This window comes from Danaus plexippus, chromosome 6 (genome assembly GCF_018135715.1).
Source record: "Danaus plexippus chromosome 6, MEX_DaPlex, whole genome shotgun sequence".
NCBI classification, from domain to species: Eukaryota; Metazoa; Arthropoda; class Insecta; order Lepidoptera; family Nymphalidae; genus Danaus; species Danaus plexippus.
This window is the reverse complement of record NC_083540.1, coordinates 8739595-8759405: the sequence shown is the minus strand read 5'-3', so window position 1 is coordinate 8759405 and position 19811 is coordinate 8739595. Positions and strand designations below refer to the sequence as shown.

Here is a 19811-nt window from a genome sequence, read left to right as displayed (position 1 = left end):
ATTTATATATATTAAAAAATTAATCCAACTATCCGATCTCATATATATATATATATTTTAATATATTTTCCTTCTTGCTGTATCAAGAACAACCCGCGATTCTGCGACCATTTAAACACCCCTCGTATAATACACGCGTAAAATTATTCATTTCGCAGACTTTTATATTATTTCCTCGAACACAGAGTACTAAACACAATAGATACTCTATGTTCGTTGAATTAAAGATATTATTTGCATAATAAAAATTTTATATTGAACTGTTCTCAAGTTCTATACAAATTGGTTTTATATAAATTATTCCTTTTCTTCCTATTATAGCTACAGATATACCAATTTGAATGAAGCAACATAATATAGAAGAAAAAATAAATAGCATTTGTTTTATCTGCGTCACTGACTTTTCTGGATGAAAAGTTCGTGCAAAATATGCAAAATTGTAATAATTCCAATTCATATTCATTATTATTGGTTTATAATCTTATTGTAAGATTAAAATTTAGGAGTAATGACTAGATCTGCCGCAGCTTGATCACCTTTAGAGATTATTAATATTTATATTTAATAATTATTTTTTCCCTCTTTCAATTATGAATACGACTATTGTACTCTCCCTAAGTCATATACATTTCACTTTTTGCGAAACCAAATAAATACTACTAATCATTAAAAATTAAAATTGCTGGCATGTCAAAAAAATATAGAAAAATATTAAAAATCCTTTGATATTTTTTTATTAAATAAATGTTTGAATTCTTTAAATCTATATATAATACGTCTAATGATAAGTAACGAATTAAATTTAAATAATTCATATAAAGCTCTATGTTTTCTTATATCTCTGGCAGCCCCACCCTCGTAACTAAAAACTCACAGCACGCTGACGATGGCGCTCACGAAAATAATTTGTGACAAAAATGTAACCGAATATTTTTATACAAATGTCTGTATTCTTTGACTCGCATAATAAGGGCCACATACCTTTATTTACATTCTCTTGCTTTTGTTTTATGTCTTTATTTTTTTTATTCAGAATAAACTGCTTTAAGCTTATTCATATTAACAAGCGTCCTAACCCGGCTTTCTTCGGTAACCTCTATTTTGTTTCTGAATACTTACTATACCTGTCCAAATAAGTTTCATCATTTCAGCATAATAATCCCAGCTACTAATATAGTAAAAATTTTTATGTTCTGTGTTTGGTAATATATCATACAAAAATGAAAAACCACTGAACAAATTTTAATGAAATTTTGTATAAAAACATATATACTTCTGAAATAACATTGAGTTTAACTGCACAACTCTAAAAATATTAAATAGATTAAGAATAATATTCGAAAACAATTGTTGGTACAATTTATTTAAAAAATCTTTTTTCGTGAAGAATTTACAAAATTTGGTTTCCATTCAACTGACCTTATAAGCACGCGCTTAAAATCGTTTCGTGAGAAAAGAAGAAAAAATATATTTCGGGCTCCCGAATCTACATTTTAGACGGTCAAAGTAACTTCATGTACTTTACTGAGTAGCAAACATATCAAATTTTATGCTATAAAGTGAAGGTAATATATTCTTTTAGAATTTTGTACATCCAAATGGACATGCTGTTTTATTAAGTAAAAAAAAAATGAAAATGAATAAAAAAGAAAAATCGTGATTATTGCTGTTCGAAAAACTGATTATAAAAATAATTTATTGCTTTAAGGTAAGTGATGTAAAATTATACATTGTTTTTTTCTTTGGCTTAAACAATAAAGAATCGGTGGAAGGTGCAATGATAGACAGTACCATAATAATCGTAATTGAAATATGAAACCGACAGGCGCCTTACTTGAATCACCTTTGTTTACTATAACAATATATTCCAAATTTAAATCTATAATAGGTTGATTGAAAATACTGAAAATAAATATGTTCATTTATCTCATTACTTAAAACACAAATATATAGTCATCAGAAACTTTTGTTAAAATATATTAATATCAATACCATTATTATATGTTTGATTTCCGAACGTAATTCAAACTTCAAAGTGAACGTTTATTTGATGTCGAAACTTGAAAATGATAAACAAAACCGTGAGCACTGTGGGCGTTGCCACACATTGTTTAACTGATAATTCATTGATTAATACTGTGATAACGTGATAAAGTTACTCATCCCCCATTATTGCACTGCTTTTTAAGATTATATATTTGTTTCTATACAAATGGGTTATATGTCATTTTGTTTGAAAGTTATTGTCACTGAATTTTAAACTTTCGTGATTTAACTTTTTTAAATTTATTACGAATACTGTCGTGAAATGTGATTTACCTTAATAATTAATACTTAAAATAATAACTTTGAGTCACCAGAAATATACTTAATAAATATTTCACTCAAAAGCGTACCAATATGAAATTATATTTAAACATTCTATAAAGTGAATAAAAATGTTTACAAGGGTGTTTATTACTATTGTATTCTGTGTGAATGTTAATTCTCAATCGAATAAAGATTTGTACAATGGTCAGTTCAATAATGAATATTATGGAGCACAAAACAAACAGAGATCGAGGCTTCCGAGCCCAGGGGACACGGACTATAGAACGTATGTGTACAACAGCAGACGATACGGAACAGATCCTTCAAGATACAATCCATACAATCCCAATATAAATCAGCCAGGAGGCTTCCCATACAATCCCATTGACACTAACCCATTGGACGAACAATTTAAATATAATACTGTAAGTGTGATAACTAATAATTATAAATAAAACTTAGGAAAACTTTATAAGATGTAACGAGTATTAAAAAATCTTTAATTAATCATCATTGAACTTTACACAATGAGCATAACGTAAAAAGCCATATTAAGTAAGCGATATTATTTTAATTTACAACAGAACAGAGACCCAAACAATCCGGACGCGCTATTCCCTGGTGTGCTCGGAGGCTGGAGGGAAGATCTACAAGGAAAAGAAAGAAGAGATTCCCGACAGCTTAAGAGAGATATATTTGTGAACACTAACTACGGGCAAGTGCAAGGATTTAAGGTAATAACTTTTCAACCTGCAGTTAAAACTATTCAGCATATTACCAATATTTTGCATATTTTATTTTTAAACAAATAATGAAATGAGTTTGAATTACTTAGCAAGACATTATATGTGAAACTTTTGCCAGTAAACATATAAAAAAAAATTTTTAAACTAAATAAGTACCGACATTTCGGTTACTTTGCAGAAACTAATCACGGGCAAATGAGATGACAGTGAAATTTTCATGATTCATTGGCAATGGAACTCCTTCTTGTCTGTCTTGGCAAAGTAACTGAAGTGTCGGCAAAATGTAGTTTAAAATAATAAAAACAGTGATAGTACATCTGACAATATCATCTTTAATACCATACTATTATTAACTATTTACTATTAAATTTACTGCCCATATAAAGTGTTATTAAAATTTATATAATTTTTTTTTTACTTATTTATATCATATAGTAATTTATACTAACATGTAATACTTATTTATTTGTATGTTATATTTGTTGTAGGTATATCTATATGACAATCCCGACCCTAACTCTGGCTACCGACCGTGGCTGACTCCGGTTGAGAGGATTCAAGGAGAAGTTTCAGTGTTCCTCGGTATACCTTATGCCAGACCGCCCGTCTTGGAGGGCAGGTTCAAGGTGAGTTAATTCTATTAATGGCTTGGCTTATTTGTAGAATGCTTCTTTTCTAACTCAATTTACATATAACAAAATTAATATTGTTTTTATGTATTAGGAACAAGAATTTTTCATAATTAGTGTTTAATTCTATTTCAAACGTAGAATGCCATAAAAAACATAAATCCACTACAATAAAATTTTTAATGTATATTATTAATGTCTTAATATGAAAAATAAATAAGGTTTTTTTTTTACATATATTGAATTACTTTATGATATATCTAGACTCAACTGTATAATGAAAAGTCATATTGATAAAACTATTGCTATAGCACTTTGTATCACAAGGATTTAGTTACGAAAATCTAATTTTCTACAATGAATGAGGATTAAAAAAAAAATAAACATTACTTTACAGAGAAAATACTGCCAATATATTCACCGACATCTTTTTTCCAATGACATTACAATCCTACTTTAAATTTTATATTACGTCTGTGATCAGCTTCATACAGCTTTAATATGTGTCCTTTAGAACATTGTAGACCAGATGTATTTTAAACTAAGCTACTAACAGCCCACCGACACCTATACAGTTATGTCGACTACAAGATAAGTACATACATGAATATTCATTGCAAGCATTTATATTAAATTCAAACTTCTATATCTTCTTGTTAGATTATCTTATTTACATAAAATCTGCGATCTTACGCTTGAAATAATATTCATATTGGGGAATATAGGATGAAATTAATCGATAGTCTGATTCGAATCTGCGACCTCGTCTACATCGCGTTCCACATTCGTTTCAATGAACTATCGTGCTGTAACTCGTGAATTAATCAAACATTCTTTATTCGTCGTGACAGTATGCCATCCATAAGGTTATATGTATATATATATTCAGTATAGTATATCCTGTTACCCCAGCCTCCCCGTCAACACCCCGGCTGGCAGTTGTTGCAGGCGGTGGACTGGGGTCCCGCATGCCCCCAACCTGTGCGATACACCGGCGCCACTAAGGGCATCAGAGATATGGACGAGGACTGCCTCTATCTCAACATATTCTCGCCTAACGTGAGTTTTTTGCAATAATATCTATTGGGATGTATGAACTGGGGAAGCTTCCGACACTTATAACCAAATAAATCTTACTATAGTATAAAATTGTCTAGTCCATAGTCTACACTTCTTAACGCATAACTACAAATTTTGTGTGGTCACTTTTTTTGGGAAATCGGTTGCTTTATAAAAATCAATTAAAAAACTAAAAATTCAATAAAATTTCGATAATATATCAACAATAATAACTTAACATTAATAATAAATTTATATAGATATGAAATGATTTTAATTTTAAAATAATAGTCTTCTCACAATCTTACGCCCAAAAATATCATGCAAAATTTCAATAACCTTTCAGGGCATCTCATAAAATCAGACAATGTCTATATCACTAACATTAGCTCAGCGAAAATATTTTAATCATATAATTGAAACAGAAACGGTCATAATTTCCCTACAAATTGCCCATTAACTGGATAGCACTAGTTAATCACGCGCGCTAAGATCACAAGTTAAATTTGACTAATTAATGTAGATTCAAATTGAACCAATCACATGTCACTGACGAGTCACGTGACGCGCCGACGTTTGAAGTGTGCGAGCTCAAGTGGTCAAAGCCGGAACTATAATTGCTAGCAACTGTGGTTGAATTTAATCAAAGATAATTACGATCACTTCGACGTTCAACCTAGGCTGGGAATTTAGATTTATGTCAGAAACATTATGTGATCCGCGACATGATTCTCAAAGGATTGGATTGGTTATATATATATACGGTATATTATTTTGTATTGTTGTCCAATTGAATAGTAAAATGTCCTTGGACGTTTTTATATAAGGCAACAATACGTAATTGATCATAGTATAAATTTTACGACGCCTAATATAAATATTTCAAACTAAATTGTTTCCGATTGTGTTTTCGCATTTCTGCATCAATTTTATTTATATATTTAAATTATTTTATATTCAGCGTTTAAAGTTTTGTTAAAAAAACATCGGATAGGCTTATGTTATGCTCTGAGTACCTTATAACGCAAAAAAAATATCGCAATTGAATTTTCATCGAATTTTCCGGTTCATTAATAAATGTATCAACATGAGCCTCACAATATATTTATTTTAGTTATCTTAACTACTCCTATTTCTTTTCATCATGAATATACCATAGAGCTATATTTAATGAGATTACGCTTTACATTATAATCTATTATCATAAATTTATAGAGTTGGGTAAAAGTTTTCGGCCCTCGCATGCGATACCTCCCTACTCATTGTCATAAACACAGAAGTAAATATATATATATGTATATATATATATATATATATATATATATATACTTCTGTATTTTGAATTTTTCATAATTTGAAGACACGTTACAGCAAAATGAACTAAAACTCTTTAAAAATCTAAATATGAAACGAGAATAGAGTTATATTTAATGATATCTAAAATTTTTGCGAGTATTCATTTAAATGAAACTAATATTTTTCGGATTACTAAGAGTTATCTTGTTACTTTTAAAAACTACATACTTTCGTGCAGCAACCTTGCAAAGTAACCGAAACGTCTGGAAACCGGAACTCTCATAAATGAAGCTAATATTTTCGTAGTAATCCGAAAATATTAGTTTCATTTAAAAAAAAACACAATAAAAACTAGGCTGAAAATAGAAGTGACGTGGATAATTTCGTATCTCTCAATCAGACGGAGGCGGGTGCTACAGCTCAGAGGTACCCCGTGATGGTGTACATCCACGGTGGACAGTTTTCGTCGGGGGCGTCGAATCTCTTCCCCGCACACGTGCTAGCAGCTTTCTACAACGTGGTCGTGGTCTCTATAAACTATAGACTTGGGGCCCTCGGTGAGCGATAACATATTGCTATTATAAGACAATAAATACACTCCGATGGGCTCATAACTTAGGAACTATTTAGGTTATATACTTAATTATTTTTTTAAAAGTATTTTAAAGGTTGGAATGTATTAAATATGTTGTTTTTTGCATCTGTATGGCATTTGGATCGTCTGTCATCGAGACTAGTTTGCTGTTTGGGTTGTTTTATAAAATAACATAACCTTATAGTAATCATTCTGATATTTAACAGATTGAAAAGAACGATATCATTACAAAGGATGGTTTATGTCGTGCAAAATTTAAAAGGAAATCGGTTTCCCTGAGAATCCCTGAGAAAAATACGCTTAAAACCATATAAAATCATATCGAAGTGATAAATTACAGGTTTTCTTTCGACCGCTGATGAAAACTCTCCCGGGAACTACGGCATCTTGGACCAGGTGATGGCGCTGCGGTGGGTTCGTGATAACATCGGCCCCTTCAACGGAGACGCCTCCTCGATAACGCTGTTCGGACCGGGCGCTGGCGCCGCTTCCGCCGGACTACTGGCGGTCGCGCCACAGACGAGAGATATAGTCAGCCGCGTGATAGCACAGGTTTGGTACACTGATTAAGGTATCGGTGGATATTTTAGACTGTGACATAAAAAAATAGATCTTGGATAACACTTAGATGTGTTCATCAGAAATAATTAATGCTTTAAGATTGTTTAACGTATTTTTTTTATCACAGCACGGTTATGCATATCATAAGATATATATATATATATAGATATATATATATATATATATATATATATATCTATATACAGATCGACTAACGCAATAAAATCGTTTTCTTGTACTCTCCAGAGCGGATCAGCGTTAGCAGATTGGGCACAAATACAAGATAAATTCCGCGTCCAGAACACGTCTCTGGTGTTCGGAAGGCTGTTGGGTTGTCCCATAGACTCCTCGTGGAAGCTGGTCAACTGTCTGAAACAGGGCAGGAGCTTCTACGAACTTGGGAACGCTGAATTTCAAGTAATGACACTTCACCAAATTATTTTTTATTAATAGCCGATATAAATAGTGAATAATCAGAGAAAAGCCCGATAACATAAACCTCAGTAATCTCAATAATACTATATTTATCGTAATTACTGGATTTTTCGGTTTCCAGAAACAATGATCACGGGAACATGAGATTAGAGTGTCTTAAATCTTTCGAATCGTTAAAATACATAAATCGATTTACATTTAAACATCTCGTTAGTTCAAATCAAGTCAGTCGAAGTCGAAAAACAGTTTTATTTCCTATTTTTTATATACATGTGTAATAAATATCACTAAGTAACGTAATGATCGATGTTCTTCAGCCGCAAGTGGGGTTCATCCCCTGGGGTCCCGTGTTGGAGGACAACTTCACGTTTCCTGGCGACGAGTGGTACGAGGGTTGGCGCGCTCGGGACTGGCGGTTCCTCGACAGTACGCCGGAAACGTTGCTGAAACAGCGTCGGTACAGCCCTAACTTCCGCTACATGACCGGAGTCACTACACAGGAAGCGGCTTATGTGCTATGTAAATATTTATATAAATTAAAAAATTGAAAATTTAAGTACACATGTAAACAATCAATGTCTTACCAAAAAAAGTCACAAAATTTAATTCAAAATTACGATTTTTAGTAACCGAAACCTTTATATTTCAATATCGATAGTAAAAATCACAATCTTACTGACAATCTGATTTTTATATTTAATATTTAGGGGGCTATTTAAATGTGTTTTGTAAGTTGCCGGACCTGTAACAGGGACCGGTCATCCACCCATCCAGCATACATGATAATTAAGTGCATTTTTTATGCTGTTTCATTGAAACAATCTTGTAATTTGTCTACTTGTAACTTACAAAAGCTTTTAATAATGTTTAAATGATTTATTATCAGCTAATTGTCCAACCGATTCCAGAATATTGCCATTTTTTTTTCTATCTATCCTCAGTGTCTGCCAAAAAAAATACCGACAAAAGGTATCTGGCTGAATTCATTTAAAATTGTTTACAATATCCCCTAAAACATACATAAAAATCAGACCTGAGACTACAAGTAAAGTTAGTACAACTCTTACTTACCTTTAGCACCTGGTAACTGAGAATGAGCCGTCGCTATCAGCTAGCAGATATGTATTCCCTAATACTAACCTATTATATGTGTTGTCTATCAGAAAAAAAATGTCCTTCGATCTTGGTCCAAAAAACACTTCATTAAAAACTACAAAATATTTCTCCCTAATGTTTACGTGATATGATTCAGATAAGAACGAGTCTCTGGCTCCGTCGTACACGATCGACGAGCGCTGGTTCATCCAGAAGGTGAACGAGCTGGTCCTCCGCTACAACTACACCCTCAACCCTCGCGGCGTGTTCGAGGCGGTCCGCTACATGTACACCTACCACCCGGAGCCCCACAACGCCAGCGCCATACGAGATCAATACATACATGTGAGGCTCTCGACCCACTCATATACACGTCTCTGATCATATGCACGTCCGCACGTCACGCAATAACCACTGAACCGATTCCAATGACACTTTCCCGTGATATAAGTGTAAAGTGTAGGATTAAATCTAAAATTACATGTCATTCCTCGAAAAATACGTTAACAAAGTTGTATTTTGTATAAACTTACGTGTCACAAACAACAGATGGCGCTGAGAATTAAAAAACGTATCTATATATTATATTATCTGAGTGACTTCTCCCTGAATACCACGCGATTGAAGTCAACTTCGTATGATGAGCATCCTGTCCTCGGATACCGATTTGAATTAATATCTTTAATTGCTTTCAAAAACCCTATCTGTTATTGTCATTCACCTCCGAGTTTGTTTTATTTCGCGACCTGTGTTACATAGTGGAAAGAATCCGAGTCGTTTCTGAATAATGTATCCAGTAGTCCTCGCCCGCCACGTGTCAAGGCTAGGCCTTCTAATTTATCGCTAATCTCTTATATCGTGCAGCTGCTGTCCGACTTCCTGTATCGAGCGCCGACCGACAAAATGGTGAAGTTGCTGCTGGAGAATAAGGTGCCAGTGTACATGTACGTCCTCAACACGACCGTGGAGGCGTTCAGCTGGCCGGAGTGGAGGCGCTACTCGCACGACACTGAACACTTCTTCCTGACCGGCGCCCCCTTCATGGACCAGGAGTTTTTCCCTTGGAGCCAAAGACTCGATCGACAAGCCTGGACGCCTAATGATAGGAATATGAGCCACTTCTTCATGAAAGCCTTCTCAGATTTCGCCAGATATGGGTGAGCTACACTTACTCTTATTAAACATGGGGCGTCATTTCCGATCCGTTAAACTAATAAGCGTACAATTCGTCATCACAATCACCATAACGTTATTGTTTCCCAGCTCGCTACCTTATTTAAATTAAATTTTATAATTCCCATTAATCCTGGACATAATTTCCAATCGATATCTCAGTCAAAATGAGTCAAATATCTACAACCGAGCAATCGTTTCAAGTAACCCGACGCGGTCTCGCATCCTGGGCCTGCATTTCGAGGTGGCCGAGGCGGGTCAGCTCCGCTACCTCAACTTGAACACTACATACAACTCGTCCATACAACTCAACTATCGACAGACAGAGCTGGCTTTCTGGACTGTGTACCTGCCCACGGTCATAGGAAGACTAGTGCCTACATACCCACCCATCACGGAGGTATAGTGTATCTGTCATTATTTCACAGTAGATTTCATGGTACCTGCAATAATAAAATTAGCGTCCAGCCGTTTATACGAAGTTTGTCGATTAAATTTAAGAATACTATATATATATATAAACAAATGTAATACTGTGTGGGTGATAGGACTGAATTATCTTATATTTGCCATTATCAATCTAACTATTCAGCTATGCAATACCGTAACATCTTACTAGAACCCTCCACAATATTCTTTCTCCGCCTCACGATGTGTCCCTTATCTTCCAGTACTGGTGGGAGCCCAAGCAGCCTCTCCAGATCGCGTTCTGGTCGGTGTCGAGCGCCTGCCTCGTGCTCATAGTACTACTGGTCGTGTGTTGTATGCTGTGGAGGAACTCTAAGAGGTTCACGCGAGATTATATATACGCATATTTATATCACACGTTCTATTTTGGGCAAACTAAAAGTGTTAACCTTAATAACACGCACACACACACACACACGCACACACACATATATCTAAATAGTACTTGTCTAAATATTGTCTCATTCACTATAAGGTAACATTAACGTAAGTAACTTTAACAATGAAACAAAATTGAGTATTTTAATGCTTGTTCCTAACTAAATAACTCAAACAGTATTAACCGGGCAGCCCGTGGATGTCTAACTAACTAATATCTTTTATGAATATTAATTTTTAATCTTATCTTCTCCTTGTCATGTATTATTGTGAATGCTATACTAACACCAGCCGCCTTCCCCAGGGCTGTGCCACCCAAATGGAAACTGATACCCGCCATGTATGTGCCGCCGTACTACAGCACGTATATATTATAGTATGAGCACGATATTGCTACAAGAAATAAGAAATACTTCATAAATGGCTTGCTACAAATATTTTGATCTGTCTTAATAATAACTATTTCCTGACATGTATATATAATGTTCAATCTGCTCATACACATAGAGCCATAGCCTCTAGGTGCTTCGAAGGAACCTCACGTTTGTAACAAAAATAATTCTTACTTTTAGAGAGTCGGATCGCTTCTACGATGGCGACATATTCATGGTGCCGGAAGTGGAGGAGAGCGGCATCGACAACAACACGAGGTCCAGAGACAATATTTACGAGTACCGTGACACGCCACTCAAGTCGCCCGCCACGCCACAAACCTTTACGAGGACGGTCCGTATATAACGAGAAATATAGAGAAGCTTAGTTTCGTTTGATATGAATAGGCCAGTCCTAGCGTCGTGAATGTTTATACAGACGGCGTTTCGTAATTACTTTATGTTATTTTAATAATCCCATTCCTCGATTCAATATATCTGCAGGTCCTTATTGTCCGTTGTACAGTTTCAGTCTAGATTTTTAATGTTCAGCGTTACTTCCAGTTATGTCCTACAAAATGGCTTAAATGTAGGCATAACAAAATTACAATGGTTCAGTGTTATAATTAATTGTAATCTGTCGTAAAAAAAATCTAAGGACTGCAGTATGTTTTTAGCGCACAATTAATTTATTAATAAGTAAAATGATCGTCTGAACACTCTAAAAAAGTTTTACAAAGCTTCTAAGTAGATCTCGATACAACTAATGACAATTATAGAGTGAGCTCTCGTCAATTTGCAGCCATTACTATAGTCTCGAATTACTTATAGTAGGAGAAATGGCGGTTGGGGTGGGGATAGCTTTAATTCGTCAACAATATTATAATTAGTACGGCACAGATGGCGCCACTTGTAACATTGTACTCTCTTATCCGTTCCTTGATATTACAGATAAGTCATCCGGCAACTCTGCAGTCCTCGGCGACGTCGGAGGTCTCGTCTTCTTGTCTGTCGTTGAAGGAGCCGCCTAAGGTGGCGCCGCGACCCGCCTCACGCACACAAATGGTGCGGGGAGTGCCTCAAACTACTGTATAACACTACTGTACAGACACTACTTGCACTACTCGTCGTTGATTCTCTCGTAATACAACACATTCATTAATCTTAAAGTACGATTAATAAGTACATCTTTAGAAAAGTAATTGATTGATTGAAAATTAATTAATTGATTGGCATTTTGATCTTCTATTTCATATCCGTAGTAAATATATAGATCCGGTGTCTAACTGTCACATATGTACCCATTGTACATGATTAAGTCATTAGCATTTATAAAGACAACTTCACTTGTCTATTGCTTAAAGGTATAGGCTCAGACATGTTATACGGACATCCCCACACTGACTGACCTGGTTCATACGAAAGGCAACAAATAGCCACACGCCTTGACATGACTCCGACGTTACTAAAACTATAGAAAAATACCCGCTCAATGACAGAAGCAAATCACTCTCTATAGAAATGTGGCTTCGAAAGCGTGTCTTATATTTAAATTATGATATCTAACATTCTAAAGGCTTTGATTGGAAATTATTATAAAACTGTATCTATACGTACAAGCCTTGCATTTATATTTAAAATATCGCTATTTTAGGTAATTTATTTGTAAGAATGAAATAATAAAATGCAGTTTACTTAAAAAATTAAATACAATTTTTTTCTCTATCGATAGTTTTCTCTACAGCTGTGTGTGAAGGAAATGGATTTAATGTAATTCTGTGGGACTAATTGTTAATTGTTTTTCTTCGAAAATCAATATCCTGTGCTGTATGACGTGACCGCCGTTAACTTTTTTTTTATTATTAACCTAGCTTCCTCCTGTTCACATGTCTGCGTGTATTTTTCGTGAATTCTTATTTTATTCCGCATATTCAAGTCGGTCTTACGTCGACAGTAAAAAGTATTTTGGTCGATTTTTTTTTTATTTGTATAGATTGTGAATTTTTACTTGTTTTTAAAACATTTTTTTATATTTAATTTTTTCCGTACGCCCCTTTTAGGGTTGTAGACGTAGTTAGTATGATATATTAATATTATAAATAAGCTTAGGCTAAATTAAGTAAATGTATGTGATTGTCGTCCGTCCACAGAGCCACGGGTACACTATTGTGGAACAATGTGTTCTCTAAGTAACAAATTATGACACTGCCAGTGTAATAGATGAAATAAAGAAAATATTTACAAAACAAAAAAAATCTTTATTCCGAACCCTCGCAACGTTTTAAAAATTATTTCAAAATACATTGCGGTGTATGTTAACTTCTATGTAAACTATCCATTGCCGGTTTTCAATGTTCGCACTTGCACACCGGGTCCAGGGCGCGAGCAGTGTACGGCGTACATTTCGCGCCGCACACGCTCATTGCCTCGGGCGATGACAATGGTAGCAGTCGACCGGGATTTTCCATGAGGTCTACTACATAGTTGGCTCGGAGTAACCCCGCCGGAAACCTCTCGTCCTTGTCCAGCGGCCCGTTCTGTTAGATTATACGGAAAATTAAACGCATTCCAGTTCTATCTTTCATTTTTAAATTATTTCAGATTTCTTTTTACTGAATCATATTCCCAAATTGAAACTATTTTATCGTCCCAAAAAACCTAACGACCATTCACAAAGAACTAGTAAAGAATTTCGAAGTCTTAATACATGTGCTAAATCGCACTAATAAGTGATAGATTGTGAAGGAGTTCAGATATAAAAATAAGATACAGAATATATATATTTTTAAAGTACATTATAGCTTCCTGACCTATACTTCGATAAAGTTGTATTTTGTATGAAGTCACGTTTCACAGATAACAGATGGCGCTTTCTTTAAGAATAATAATACATCATTAATTTCTCTCCGAACCCAATTCGGGAAGCCATGCTGACGAAGTCGTTTGGATAAACTAGTTTGTATATGTTCCCTGGTAACCGTTATACTAGCTTCGGGTACGTACAGGGTCGATCTCCGGCACCGCGACCTCACACCAGGCGTGTGCGCTGGTACCTCTGTACAATGCACAGGGGAGCCCCACTCTATCAGCCAACACCTTATACAGCAGAGCTCGCTCCAAAGGCCCTCCACAGCGGATGAAGCCCAAGCCGATGACACAGGATTTGAGTTCGTTCTAGTACACGGTTTATTTGTTTATTAGAGTAGAGCACTTTCCTATTTATAGAAGGAAATTAGCACAGCATTTAAATATACGAGCTCAGTGTGTTTAGAAAAAGATTGCATTGTCACACACGAAGCGTTTCCCGCGTTCTTATTCAATCATCTAAACTAAAAGCGAGTATTATAATTTGCGAAAATGTTTGAATCGAAATTTTTAACGCTTGACATGTAGTGCGACCGCAAACTTGTAAAAATACAACTTACGATAAAAAAAACGCAAGGAATGTTAAAATTAAAATCTTCAATTACCATTATATCCGCTATGTGTAAGTTCACACTGGGCATGGAACAATCCCGGTCCTGACTGACGCCACTCATCTGCTCCGCTACAAACTCTCCCAAGAGTCGAGCCCGCCCTTTCAAGGAGGTGGATACTTCTTCACATTTCTCTCGATATCTTAACGCGGACATCTCTTATTAATAGCAATTCAAACTAATTTCCTAACAGCTACCTAACTTCCGAGTAATTCATAATATTAACCTTACTTCATAATGCGCATCCTCTATCTCAAAGTAATGAAGGGACTTTGCACTGAAAACAAAATATAACGTTCAATAATACTACATATATATTTATCGAGGAGAATTTCCAAATCGCAAGACTTACGGATCACCAAACCATATGCGCAGGCGCAACAAGTAAGTACGCAAATTTGAATCATCGGGAAAAACGGAAAAACGTAGTTTACTTGACGGTGTCATCGTCAACCTAGACTCGGAGGGGTAATCTGAAACAGAATAATGACCTTTATGACACAGGTATTAGGATTCTGGAACCAACGAAACAAGAGCTTCACGTCATGACGCGGATCATAGCGTCCGCCACACATCGGAAAGACTCACACGGCGTTCTAATATCAAGCGGCTCATTCTCCCCGCCGGGCATGAACATGACCGTGTAGATGGCATCCCGGCTGTCGGCCAGCTGTTTCAGAGTATGGAAAGACGATCCCAGGCGCTTTTGGACGTAGAAACCTTCCTGCATCATGAAAACAATAATGACTGGATAATGATGGAAATCAAAGTGTAACAAGTTCGGCGACGCGTCTACAACACCCCTCGTGTTGCAGATGTGACGACGTTTGCTGTTTGCTCCTTTGGATGATATATAAAAAAAAAACGTAAGATCGTCGTCGCAGGCATGTGGCCTATACGGAGACAATATGATAATTCAGTTATATTTAAAATTCGTTATTTGTGGTCACTGAATATAGTATATTTAGTATTTGCTTGCCTTAGTCGCGAACACGCGTACCTGAGTGAAATCGTTAATGTCCAAACGTCCGGTGTAAGCGAATTTAGCGGATGGATGATAGCGGAAGATCGTCTCTAGAGCCGGTTCCCAGGCGCTGACGACGTAACGAGCTTGTTTGTCCTCAACCATACTGTGAGATATAAAATGCAAAAAAAAAACATTAAATATTATTAACCGATTCAAGTCGGGCCATGATGTTTCAATTTGTAAAGAAACTAAAACAGGGTATTCCGGAGATTGTAGCGTCGAATCTTGCTTATGTCTTGAATGTTTATGTAGGTGTAAACCTAACATTTCATTAATGTTAAAAGTGTTATTGGAAGAACATTAAGTGTTACAGAAACTATACAACACATTTTGTTGATATCAATCCGTAGTGAAGCCAAATTGATAAGTATAAGAGAAGTGTGCAAATAATATGTTCTTGAATAACGTAAAATAACTATCAATTTGTTAATATAATTGGAGGAATATTAACTAATGTAGAGTTCCGAGTTCCAGATACGCATCAGCACCGTCCTCTGTCACGCTGGCACATATCAACTGACAGAGGGCAGTCCTCAACCCTATGTGTTCCACGTGTAAATTTTCCGATACCACCTAAAAATATTATAACATAAAATTGAACGTAATATATCTTATCAATAAAATATCTGTCAGTGAATTAAATTTAACTGAGTTTTTCGGATACTAGGCGGTTTTTAAGTGGCTGTTTAAGTGCCTCCTGCTATTTAGCTTATGCCAATATAATACATCAAGCTAAAGACATCAATATTCTCTCATTCGTATCCGGATAACTTACTTCATTTATAGTTTCAATTTGATGCATTTTTAAATCTTTTATACGAGAATATAAGGTTTCATATTATAGTCTATATAAGATTATGCTAAAACCATTGCTCACGCAAAATAATACGGAACGGGTTCCGTAACCTAAACTGGTAGAAAAAAAAAGTTTTTTAATGCTATTTGCTCTACCTGTTCTCCCTGCTTAGAAGTAAACAGATCCTTTGCGATATCATCTTCATTCATAAGACCACTCAGCACTCCGCAAGTCATAATTTTGAGCCTAATGTCGATACGCTAGAAAAACGATTTATAATTTACCAACTCGGACACAGTAAAAACAAATTAAGAGAAGGAATTCACGATGACACCGATGTTTTTTTTTCACTATATAATTATTTAAGCATCGTTTTAAACAAAATTTACAACAACTTCCCTAAAAATTCAATTTCAATGTTACTTAAGGCAAAGTATAATTTAGTGTGATTATGTTTTTATTAACTTGCAATATATTCAAGAGTTCCGCCATAAAGTCACCATTTAGCATGGCTTTAGTGCTGACGTGGTAGCTCTGTAGGTTGAGGTAGCACTGAACGGCCAAACGCTGAGCTTCTATTGGCGTATCCTTGACTGTCAGAAATTTAATTTAATATAACAGCATCTGAAGCCTATTAAAAATAATACTGAACACTTGTATTAGAATAATTATTGTTGAGTTAAAATCAACTCGTTCGGGGCACAGTTTCAGTGTTGGTTTTTAATGTTCAGCGTTACTTCCAGTTCAGTCCTACAAAATGGCTGAAGCCAGTATTTATAGTTTCCAAATACTTAAATGTTTCCATTAGAAATTTACAATGGTTCACTATTATAGGTAATTATAATCAGTCATCAAAATAACTCTAAGGACTAAAGTATAATTAGTGCGGCACAGATGGCGCCACTTGTAACAAACTTACATTTTTTATTAATGTTTCTCAAAGCTCCGAACGTTTTTGGTTCAATGACGCTAAAAGCAGCTTTGGGTATTATGAGACAAAGTTCCGCCAGCGCCCGTAACGCGTTAATTCGTATATAGAACCACACAGCAGCGTCGTCCCCTAAGATTGCTGTTAAAAAACCAGGCATGTTAAGTAAAAACTGCTTTGTTTTGTTCAATCTATAGAAAACTATTGATAGTGAGTATACCGCAAAGTGCTTCAATAATATTAGTATCAGACATGCGAACGGCCGCCGGTAGAAGCTTGGTCATATTGGCAACGCCCATAGCAGCATCAGCTAGTAGTTCCCCGTTAGAGCTCAAGAGTTGGTGGCAGAACACCAAGTCTGTGCCCGTTTGGAATAAAGCCTGAAAAATCGAATATAACTAGAAAAAGATGCAAAAAAAAACCTTCAGAAATTATATCCGTTTCGCATTTACACTCTCTCGCGAGTATTCATTTAAATTAAACTATTAATTTCGGATTTACTACGAGCGTTTTAATTATTTTAACTAGATAAACTCGACGTTTCGGTTACCTCGGCCGTGATCACTGGAACAAAAAATGCCCATCTCCTCTCATCATGGAAACGTCGGAAGTATGTAGTTAAAATGATTACGAACGCGTAGTACATTCGAAAGTATTCGTTTTATTTGTATCCGTTTACAAAATTTACTACACCTTAAGGACGGGACATACGAGTATCTAACATTAATTCAACACTAGAGTAAAGCTCACATCGCGCCCGTTGGCCGTGAAAGACATTTTCGTGAGTACGGCGAGGCAGTGCGGCTTCATCGCTGGCAGCGCCATCTCGAGGTAGGCCAGCAGCCGCAGGATGCATCCCGACTGGTACAGATGCGACGCGTTCTCTTCCGTCTCCACGTAGTTCCGCAACACACCCAGTACTTGCGTGTGCACGTCTCGGAACTCGTACGACTTAGTGATGGCAGCTATTACTTTCATATTTTTTGAATATAATTTATTTCATTGAAATCCTTGCAAGATATAATCATTTTCAAGTCAGAATATTGGTTTTAATTTGTTTCAAATGTGTGTTAATTTTCTAAATTAATTTGTATATTTCTAACATTGTATGACAATTTAAAAGTAGGTATTACTAGTGATGTTTTCTACCTCTAAAATATCGCAAAGATCCAAAACTCCGGTCGAAGCACGAAATGTCTTTTGTACATTTTGATCTTTATATCTGCAAATTAATTGATCAACAGTTTTGAGCGCCGCGTGCTGTATTGCGAGGTATTTACTTTGCATGAGAGCCAGCAGTGAAGGCCAGCTGAATTGTTGGTTCTTGGTTACTTCTGACGCACAAATTGGATCTTCGAGCAAATTGCTTAATGTCTGTTCAGAAACAAACATTCCAGCATAAGTTTAAATTGTCTGTAATTGTAACCAGATTCAAAGCTGTACACATGTGATTTACTTGACTACATAATAATATATTATAAAATGTCGTAAATCCTATGGTTTTAAACTCTCGTTGTAACCTGTAAACAATTCTTTTGGACGTCAGGATCTAGGCTGTTCTTCATCCGGTTACACAAGCTATTAAGGATGTTAGCCGACACCAATTGCTCGCAGCCAAGAGGCTCTCTCGTCAATTCCGATAACACGAGTGACGCAAATTCCAAAACAAATACATCTTCAACCTTCATCAATATATTATTTGTTAGTTGTTGTAGCCTTTATTTCAATATATCAGTAAATGAACACATACTTTAACCAACATAAAAGCAATTTTTCTTAAGTTCTGCGAGTTATCTAGCACTTGCTCCGGTCCTCGTGGCAGTTGACAGAGCTGAGCCAAAGCTTTTAAAGCAAAACGCCTTATGTTTAATTCGGAATGCTCGACGTGTGGCAGAATGTATTTTATCGCGTTTAGATTAAAAAGCACATAGCGGTTTTGCATTTCCTGAGCTGCAAATTTTGTAATTGCCCGAAGAGTCTGTGAAAAATATGTTAAATGATTTTTTTATCCAATTTAGTAAAGATCTGAGCTAGTTCAAGCATCGCAAGACATATTAACTTATGTCGGGTGTTATTTTTGTGAGTCGCAAAGTTTACCTGGCAAAGTATTTCGGACTCCGCAGATTCAAGAAGCAATATAGACGTGTGAGCACTCTCGGGTGTAATATTATACGGATGAAAAGATAAATCTTTCTTTTCAGCTGATCTATTTTCTCTTTCCTTTTGTAAAGGCTTTGCCATTTTGTTACTATATATTAACCAATAACTTTATTAAAAAAGTCTTTGTATTCCGTAGTTTGACAATTTGACACAGTTCGCTAGCTAGTGATGTTTTTTTTTTAATTTATATCTGGTTTCGTATAATTATATTATAAGTAACAATAATTCCCAATTGAAGTCCGTATAGTTTTAATTATTATTTTAAAGATCCCTTCAAAAACTTTTAAAAAATATGTCAAAAAAAATTA

The 19811-nt window shown here is 35.4% G+C and overlaps 2 protein-coding genes across 2 annotated transcripts; one reads left to right on the top strand and one right to left on the bottom strand.

The window, feature by feature from the left end:
- Positions 1-2058: 2058 nt before the first annotated feature.
- LOC116778969 (cholinesterase) lies at positions 2059-13371 on the top strand. The gene is made up of 14 exons (XM_032673081.2): positions 2059-2735; positions 2895-3044; positions 3545-3682; positions 4598-4744; positions 6441-6597; positions 6976-7187; positions 7443-7613; positions 7949-8150; positions 8884-9071; positions 9591-9883; positions 10104-10299; positions 10571-10686; positions 11318-11471; positions 12068-13371. Exons 1-14 carry the CDS (start codon positions 2439-2441, stop codon positions 12209-12211), a joined length of 2565 nt encoding a protein of 854 aa, XP_032528972.2. The 5' UTR covers positions 2059-2438; the 3' UTR covers positions 12212-13371.
- On the bottom strand, positions 13354-19668 carry LOC116778968 (uncharacterized). Its single transcript, XM_032673080.2, has 17 exons — positions 19441-19668; positions 19094-19321; positions 18864-19025; positions 18493-18717; positions 18094-18294; positions 17564-17723; positions 17335-17484; positions 16881-17008; positions 16571-16675; positions 16071-16192; positions 15593-15722; positions 15181-15316; positions 14945-15065; positions 14819-14869; positions 14587-14734; positions 14120-14290; positions 13354-13653 (listed from the first exon to the last, which is right to left on the bottom strand). Exons 1-17 carry the CDS (start codon positions 19582-19584, stop codon positions 13465-13467), a joined length of 2571 nt encoding a protein of 856 aa, XP_032528971.1. The 5' UTR covers positions 19585-19668; the 3' UTR covers positions 13354-13464.
- Between the last annotated feature and the right edge of the window lie 143 nt (positions 19669-19811).